This window comes from Neocloeon triangulifer, unplaced genomic scaffold (assembly GCF_031216515.1).
Source record: "Neocloeon triangulifer isolate White Clay Creek 2 clone unplaced genomic scaffold, ASM3121651v1 ptg000002l, whole genome shotgun sequence".
Classification (NCBI taxonomy): Eukaryota; Metazoa; Arthropoda; class Insecta; order Ephemeroptera; family Baetidae; genus Neocloeon; species Neocloeon triangulifer.
In genome coordinates this window covers 5,579,994-5,589,418 of record NW_026775545.1, presented here as the reverse complement: position 1 = coordinate 5,589,418, position 9,425 = coordinate 5,579,994, and the positions used below count along the sequence as shown (strand labels likewise).

The 9,425-nt window shown below is 36.1% G+C and overlaps 1 protein-coding gene across 1 annotated transcript; it reads right to left on the bottom strand.

The window, feature by feature from the left end:
• Nucleotides 1-6,353: 6,353 nt before the first annotated feature.
• LOC132205246 (chymotrypsin BII-like) lies at nt 6,354-7,571 on the bottom strand. Its single transcript, XM_059634196.1, has 7 exons — nt 7,521-7,571; nt 7,416-7,461; nt 7,182-7,353; nt 6,949-7,118; nt 6,793-6,888; nt 6,597-6,739; nt 6,354-6,527 (listed from the first exon to the last, which is right to left on the bottom strand). Exons 1-7 carry the CDS (start codon nt 7,569-7,571, stop codon nt 6,354-6,356), a joined length of 852 nt encoding a protein of 283 aa, XP_059490179.1.
• Between the last annotated feature and the right edge of the window lie 1,854 nt (nt 7,572-9,425).

The following is a 9,425-nucleotide window of genomic DNA, read 5'->3' as shown; positions in this document are numbered from 1 at the left end:
GCATTTTTGCTTCGCTTTTTTTCTTCCAACGCGGTCACTCTCTCAAATAGCTGGGAAATACAAGTGGCCAGTTTCTTATTCTCAGCCCAAAGAGCGTCAATCCTTTCAGCATCAGTCGTTAATTTTTCAAACTGGTCATCAAAGGTTTCTGGGCCAGGATTGCTTTCAATATCAGCACACGCAATAAGCAGAATCATAAAGTATGAGCCGACTCCCAAAAATGTAGTGACGAATGACCTCGGATTACATTGTTCGAAATTGCATAGCTTGCCTGTTATCAACTCGAGCGGTGTGTAGGTGCTGGACATTCCATGCGAGAATAGCAGGTACTGAGCAGGTTGGTGTGGTCCTACACGCCGAATTCTTCTTTTCGCCGCTCGGCTCGTTCGCTTCTCAATGCACCCAAAGTGCACCAGTAGACGCCAAACTGGGAAATCGGGCCCCCGGACAGAAGAGGCGCCGTCCGCGCCGTCCGGTTGCCAGAATCCGCAGCCTGGACCTTCATAGTCACCACTGTCAATTTGTCCCGTCAAAATTGGTCGCAAAACGGCTGTAAAGCTGATTAAAAGCAGCAGCCACTGCAGCGCGCGTGCAGCCATGTTCACTCCCACTCTCTCTTATTTATCATTGTGCTGAGCGCGAGTCGCGCGGGAGGGCGGGAATTTAATATTAATTTATATTATTAAATTTTATTCTGGCTCTGGTGTGTACGACGGAGAAATGTGGCGATGATGATGAGAAATTTCGTCTTTCTGAGGGTGAAATTACATTTATGAGAAAATGGGAGAATTACTGCTCAGATATTTCTTCTCCATAAGAACCGAGCAAGAAAAGTTGTTCTCTTTCGCTTAGTTAATAATCGTCTCTATCGAGGCGTGATATGTAGTTGGAGAAATTAATGCTCCGAAATTAGATGCTCCAAAGAAGGACTTTTTGGCGTGCATCTGCGATGAAATATATATACAATGAGGAAATTCCGCAGCCTCTCTGATCTTAATTTGGCTGCCGGGCATGGAGAAGGGAGGACTGTTTCTAGAAACGGCTAACCGGAAATGAAAAGCATGGCATTATTTAATAATACCAAAATGTGAATAATTAATCAGGCAATTTAAGTTTCAAGAAGAGAAAAATCACAATATCAAATATAGGCCTCATTACCATTTATGCATAAATAAAACTGTTTATCAATACTTGGTAAATAATTCTTCAGAAATTTAAATTTTTTTTTTATAAATTCTATATTTTGCAAAAACGTTTTAGCTTTCAAATTCGTTTACGGTGATATTTTTTTATACAGTTGAAAATTAAATTAAAATTTAATCAAAAATATTTAAAAAGGCCTAGGGATTATAATTGTTGGCTGATGTTTCTATTTTCATACAGAACTACCAAGGGATTTAAGTTGATCCGAGATTTTATTATTTTTATTCGTCGATAAAATCCTTCCTGCAATAAATATAATAATAATTTACATTTTCCCAAATGATATAGGCTAAATTTATTGTTGCCTATGAAATAAATTGGTGATCTGCCCACCTGATAGCAACAAAGGTTTATTTCCTGATGTGAAAGAATGGAATCCGAAAAGGCAATCGCGCGCATTCCCACCGCGCGCGGAGCTAAACCGTAATATATTTTATTGCTCGGCATCGCTTCGACAGATTTGATGAGCACAAAAGATATCAAAAACGTTCTCCACCAGCGGCGGCTTTTCTTCAAGTGACATTCCAGCCGGCAGAGAAATACTCGTTTCTCATCCATCGGCAAATAAAAGAGCCCGTCGCTTTTTTCTACTTTTTATCAGCGAATGAATAAAGAAAGGCTTCTGTGCCCGACGAGTATTAAAAAAATTGAAAGTGTATTATGTGCGGCGCTGCTCTTCCTCCTATCTGATATTACTCGGATGAGTGACACAAAAAACAGCGTCATTCGTATTGAATGTCTCCTCCTGTCATCGAGAGATTTTCCTGTGTGTGTAGGTGGGGCGCGCATTTTAACAAAAAAGCTCGCGATCCACTTTTTGATATCCATCAGCTGCTCGAGGCCGTTGATTTTTCACCCTGCGCGTGGTGAAAGGGGATCTCGTGCGATGAGAACTCGAGCCTTTGAATTTATTGAAGAGGATTGCGATTTTAATAAAAGCGATCGCTGCTGGAAATACCTGAGGTTTACCCACTCGTGCCCCGCCGGGATATATTGCTGCACTTCAGTTTTTTGATCAAAAAAGAGGCTGCTGATTTTTCATGTTTTTAATAAAAACTGGTGATCAGTAAATTCCATACTATACCACCAACCACTGTTAATAAAAATAGTTTAGGTGAATGATTTTTCTAAATTAAATTTTTCATCAGCAGCAATAAAATCTACATAATTTTTTGTATACAGTTTGCTCAGTATTAGTTATTATTTAATAAACAATGATAGATGATCTTCAATTGACCAAAATTTGTGCTATGTTTCTGTAAATTTGAAATTCAATTATTAATAAATTAAATTTTAGCAATTTAATAAAAATTAAAACTCCTTTTGTTTATAAGTCAACTTTTAGAATTAATATTAAATGAAAAATAGGGCAACGTAAAACTAATAATAAAATTATTGCACATTTAAATAAAATTCCTATTCAATCAGATTATTTTAAAGTGAGCAGAATTAGTCTGTAGGAACATCTCACGTTTTTATTAATTTAACAATGAAAGAAAACTTACAGTTTAAGTCTTTAGAATGAAAGGATAAGTTATTCAGAAAACCAATATTTTATACAATTTTAAAGTTAATATTCTACTGACAGGACCAAGTAAATCAGAATTTAGACAGTTCACTTTATTTTTACATGGAACTCAAATTTTTTTAACAACATTATATATCGCAAAAATAATAGCAAATTAATAATAAAAAAGATAGAGTTTGTGAAATTAACATTTATTTTATGGCGTTTGAAATTCCTCTCAGCCAATTAGTATCAGATCAGCGGCACGTGTGTGGATGACTGACCTCTGTATAGGCCTCGACCTTCCTCGATTCGAAGGAATCGGTGCAGACGAAACAATGCACAGTAGCCGCAGACCTTTCTCAAAATCGCACATAAAATATGCCATTAGGGGCATTCTTTGCCCGCCGTGTACGGAAATAGTGTTTGTTGTGTTGCCACGCAGTCTAACAAATCCGAACAAGACAAACATCATTCCCAGTCAGGGGAACGGGGCCGATTTCCCAGAAAACTTTATTATATGTCCGCCGATTTAGTGCCGCGGAGCAAACAAAATTTAATAAATAGATTCGGCGGCTTTGAGGAACGCCGATGAATGAAACCGCCTCTTCTCCCCGGAATCGTACAGTGATAATAATTTCAACAACTACCGCACCACATACAGAGCGCACACTTGTTTCTCTCTCGCTTAAACAAACACGCATACAAATTATATTTTTTCCTGGCTTTAAACGTGATGGGAACGAACGACTCATCTGTAGAGAGTACACATATTTTATTTTCAAAAAGCGGCAGACATGGAAAAGATGAGGGATTTTTATGCATATCGGTAATGTGTTTTTAATGCATCCGATTTTCAAGTGGCGAGTGAGAAGTGGTGGCGCTGGTGGAATGAAAATATGTATTAAAAGAAAAACGAATGAAAAAATGTGGTGTGCGGTTGATGAAGCACTTGAAAGTTGGCAATTATCGAACAGGGGGAAGATGGAAGTTGCAGAGTACAAACACCGGGTAAGGGATTTGCGGACGGTGAGGCTTTCATGCACTAGTGTTTACGTTGAGGATTCTTCAAAGAGAGATGGAATAATCATTAAATCCTCCGCGGAGAATAATCTATCCGGTAAAATAACCTTAAAGCTTAAATTATTAAAATTAAATCAAATGTAAATTAAAAAAAAAAAAAATGAAACCGACTTTAAACTCTGTGAACTAACAATAGAAATAAAGTAAAATGCTGAAAACTGCGAACTTCGGTCTGCCATCTTATGAGGTGATTTGCTCTTTAATTTGTATTATTTTTATAGAAATATTGAGCTGGGTTAAATTTTTCACTAAATAAACTTATCGCTATTATATCAATATTTAAAATTTTACTTGTAGATTAATTCTTATGATTAGTAAAAATTGTATATTTTAAAACTTTTTTACATCAGTTCAAACCCAGTAGGCCAAATGAAGTCTTTATTGAAGACCTATCAGAAGTAGCTCAGGAAATGAATCAAATTGAATTGACGTGAGATCGACTTGAAAATTGGCTCGTTCCGCAAATACGCCCGCCGGAGAAGACAAATAATCCGGCAAGTGGTGCCACTATATAAATTGATTCGAGAAAAGCTCCCCGATAAATTCGGTTCCCCCTTTCGTTCGGTTTACATCTTGCCAATAAATAACCCCGGCCACCCTTTGCCTTGGCCCTCGATGGAAAATTGAGTGTTTCGGGCAGATCAAGTGCCGGCCAAGCCACTTAATAGTAGAGCTTTTCCTTCTGTTGCTTTTCTTCCTCGGCCGGCGGTCAGTGTGGGAAAATAAGTTTTCAGCGCCGTACGTCTTTTTGCCGATCCGAAAGGAAGGCTGAATGAATGGGTTTCCTCTCTATTGCTGCTGATTTATCGCCTCCCTCGCTGCCCTCGCTTGCCGCCTCCGCACTCTTGAGGATAAATCCGACGAGTGATCTTCCCTTCCTTCTTACTATACGGATAGATCGGTTTATCATTCTTTGCATTCCTGCTGATGCTCATCAAATAAATAATCCCCTCTCGCGCAGTCACAAACTCACACGCTCCGACATTGCTCGTAATTTTATCAGAGGAGCGGAGAACAGGTGTGCATTATGCTATAGATTTAATAACGTCCGTAAATCTATCTGTTGGAATGCAAAAGGAAAATAATTTTAACTGCGAGCTTGGAGTATAAAAGATATTTTGTAAATAGAATTACATAGCTTTGAATAATTTGCATTTAATTTTACATAATTCAAAATATATTTGGAAATTTATGATAATCATTTTGCAATCGATTTTTTGATAAATCAGCATAATTTTTTTTTTTTTTATTCATAAGTTAAAAATCATTTCTTTTAAATTTTATTTAATTTATATTCTTATGTATTTCTCGAATCATGAGCTAAACATTATCTATTATTGTTACAATTTTGCATATTAAATTTATATAAATAAATTTAGCACAATTCAAAGCTACTTTTTGGCAACATTATTATTTATTAAAAGTCATGTTGATAATAATGAGGCTTCCTGTTATATTAATGAAAATACAAATTAAATAATTTATTGAAATATACCAATTGATAAATAAATGAAATAAAATTCATAATTGGATGACATTTAAATATTTTTTACATCTATTCTCAAATATTACTTTCAATAATTTAATTCAAATCTGCCAATATCCTTTACACACGGACCCTGTGGCTAAAAATAAATGATTCATCCAATTTATTTATAAGAAGACAATAGGGCGCAACTTCAAACAATCGGCTCTCCAAAAGATTTGGACCTCCGGGCTGGCTGACCAGGTGAGATGACCTCCGAGAACAATGTCACGATCCGATCATTACCTCTCTCTAATAAAGCACAAGAACCATCTGCGCCTGGAAATTCCATTGTTAAATTTTACTGCCCGGTAGCTCCTTCCCTTTGTCTGCCCGGCGCGTACGTTATAGAAATCAAATTTTACAATGCACGCGCCTAATAAACTTATTATTGCTCGAGAAAATATAAAGCGACCGGCCACAACAGAACGAGATGAAATTTGCATACGGAAAAAATGCATCGCATCTCGCGAGCTAATTTTTCAAATTATGTATAGAACCTCTCTCGTGCAACGACGGATACACAAAACAATGAGTTGTATTTTTTATGAAAGCATAATATAGGGGCCATTCGTCGGCCGCATTGTTTGTTATTGTGAAAGGAGCTGAATTAGTACCGATTGCTGTTTGTTTTGCTCGCGTTTTCATCTTGCAGGCTAATCAGAATAATGCATGCATTGCGAAAAATAAAATTATTTGAAATACGTAACGCATTATTAGTCTTTCAGTTTCAATTTTGAACTTATCATAGTAGAAGTCAGTAGAAGTTTGCAAAAAAAAAATATATAATTTGATAAATGTCTTAATTGTCTACAATTGTATGCAATGAGATTTGAATATTTTTATATTTTACAAAGAGTGACTAAAGTAAATAGACCAGATATAAATAAATATTATAGTTATTTTAAAACAAGCAATAATATCATGATGCGCAGTTTTCAACCGATTCATTATTATTAATGTAATAAAACAGACATTTTTGTTAAAAATCCAATGTTCCTGATTTATATTTTTCTCTCAGAAAATTACACACAATCACGGACTGATCACAATGCCGGTTTTTTTGGAGATCCAGTCAAGGAAGTTTTGAACCCTGGTGTATGCGGCCGGGTAATTAACACACGATCTTTGATTTTGAAATGAGGCGATTCCGATTAGAGTCCAGTTCCCGTCACTTTCCTTGTAAGCCAAAGAACCGCCAACGTCTCCCTATTCAGATAAAAAAAATTTTTTTTTTAATAACTTCGTACTTACTAAATATTAAATGCCACAACTTACATCACAAATTGCTTTAGTCGCGTCAACAGCGGTGCATATAGTAGAGGAAATCACATAATAGGAACTAAAAGCTTTCACACAGTCCGCATTCGCCATTGTGATCAGATTAACGTAGTTCAAGCTACTGCTGACACCTCCAGAACCTGAAATAATTATCTCTTATTTTCTTTAATTTCTAGATCTTCTCAATCACTACCGGTTTTCCCATATCCACACGCTTGCATAGTTAGACCAGCAAAAGTTAAGGTGGCTTGTGAATTCTTCGGAAGTCTGATGGGTCTTATGTATTCACCTGCAAGTAATTTTTTACATTTATTTAATTCTACGTTTGATTATTAATTTTATAGAATACTCAATAAAAGTTCTTTTGGCGTAATCTTTACAACGGCGATATCGTTGTTATAAGAACGGTTGTTGAATTTTTCGTGAACAATATACGTTTTTGTGGTCACCACCACTTCACCAGTTTCATATTTATTGTAGTAGTCAACGCCTCCGATATGGATGACGATAGTTCTTGACCTGGCAAATTTAATTGCATTAACATTTTATTTGTAAATTACAAGGAAAATATATTTTACTCACTTCATAACAACAGACGCAGTGGTCACGACCCATAAGCTGGAAATAACCGATCCTCCACAAACTTTTGAAGAGTCAATGACCAGCAATGCATGCCAAGGGATCTGTTTTGGAGTGGCTTTGGAGCCACTGAGGATTTGGGCTGAAACTTTTCCACCACTGTTTCCGGCAGTGTCTTTTTGTTGAAGATTTTTGTAATTTTATTTATTTAAACCGCGTGTTAATCAACTAAATTACCTGGTTTTAGGACATCACCGGTATTTGGTGCACCTTGCACCGAAGTCTAAAATTTTGAAAGATGAAATAAAGTTTGCTCGTTTGGCACTTAACCATCGCTTTCACCTGCAAAAGCAGCACCCCAAAAAGGACACATGTGATCAAGAAGCCTTTCATGATTGTACTGAACTGCGGGTTGTTTAACCTCGCAATTATACCCTCTCCAAAGTCCTTGAAAACAGAAAATGTGTTCGTGGAAAAAGGAAAACACTATGTTTTGGACATTTCCCCTATATCCGGTTTCAAAAGCCACCGATTGGACTAAGGCTACATTTTAAATGAATTTTTGATATTATACTCAAATGCATTCGATAGCTGCATTGTTTTTTCATTGTGAAATGAGCAGAATTAGTGCCGAATATGGTAGTTCGATTTTTTTTTAAATTCAGTATTAAATTCAATTTTGAAAAATATAAACAGCAACATCACAGAGATCTCTCAAATTTGTTCACTTTTTTATTCATTGTTTCGGATTTTTTAAGACATTAAACAGTTCTCATTAAACACCTGCAGAAGCAGTGCCCCAAAAAGATTGCACTAAACAGGAAGCCTAAATAATGGCACTTTAAGCACTGCGTGTTGTTTTTATCTCACTCTAATAACGACTTGCAAGTTCTGAAAATTGGCCTTCATGGAAAAAGAAATGTTTTCGTAATTTCCTCTGTCCGGCTCTGAAAGGCGCTGATAGGAGAGAGTCACGTTGGCCCACGTTTGATATGATTTTTTATATTATTCACTTAATGTACTCGTCAGCCGCATTCATAGTGGCTATATTGCAAAATGTTATTTAATTTTTTGCGAAGACTTTTAACAAACAATTTCATATTGAAATGTACAACACACAATCAGAAATGCTAGGCCCATTTTCAGTGCAGTCGTGATACTAACTTATGCAGCGATAAGCCAAAAGTTTTGAGAAAGAGAAAACGAGTTTAATATTTGAGATTATTTCTTTCCTTGCAAATTCTGATTTTAAAAAACGGATCGTAAAAATTATTAAGCACGAGTGGCATCTTTCTGTTTTTACACCACCTCTTTTCCTGTAATCGCGTTTACCAAATCGTGCAATTCACATGTTCATTTGCACTTCCTTACATTTGAAAATGTGGTCGCGATCATTGAAATTTTTTTCGTTTTTTTAATAAGACAAGGACATTTTAGTTAAAAATCCAATATTCCTGATTTTATTTAATTTTTTTCCAGAAAATTACATTCAATCACCTAGTCAGAGCAATGCCGGTTTTATTTGAGATCCAGCCAAGGAAACTGGTGACTCTAGTGAACCCGATCGGATAACTGACACACGATTTACCATTTTGAAATGAGACGATTCCAATTTGAGTCCAGATGCCGTCACTTTCCTTTTTATATCAACTTCTACGTCTCTGAAAACAGTAAATTCGCGGAAAAAGTAAAATGCCATGTTTTGTTGATTTCCTCTAGATCCGGTTTCAAAAGTCAAAAGCCATTCACGTTGGCACACTTTTGAAATAAATGTTTGATACTATTCAAAATTGCAATGTTTTTGAATCATGGTCTTGCCTTTTGGTAATTTTAATCTCAAGTTGGCTCTGCAAAGAGTCTGTAGTGTCTTCTGATTTATCTCTGTGCGCAACGAAAACATGCACGCCGGCTGCTGTTGATGTCATGTTTGGTATTGTTTTGTAATTTGTAAGTTAATGCATCGGGATGTGAATAAATTCGATTTGAAAATCAAATCAGATTTAATCTGCAGTGAAATATATTCAGCCAAACCGAGAGAGCTTTTGATTCTGCTATATACAGTACAAGCTCTCTGCAGCTTGTTTTATTATTTACGTCGCTTTTATCAAGTGTGGGTGGCGCGAATAAATGATTGCATGGGAGCATTTACTCCTCAGCCTGTGCCAAAGAAATCTGAATTGTAGTTATAAAGAGGACAAATTTTTAAAATTTCAAATAGAAAACTTAATAATACAAAATTAATTTGCA

Bases quoted from the DNA above. Each gene is read 5' to 3' on its own strand.
- LOC132205246 (XM_059634196.1), bottom strand. From the start codon at position 7,571: ATGAAAGGCTTCTTGATCACATGTGTCCTTTTTGGGGTGCTGCTTTTG. The intron at 6,740-6,792 runs GTAGTGATTGAG...TAATTATTTCAG, and splicing joins GTGTGGATATGGGAAAACCG to GTTCTGGAGGTGTCAGCAGT. The intron at 6,528-6,596 runs GTAAGTTGTGGC...TTATCTGAATAG, and splicing joins CGACTAAAGCAATTTGTGAT to GGAGACGTTGGCGGTTCTTT.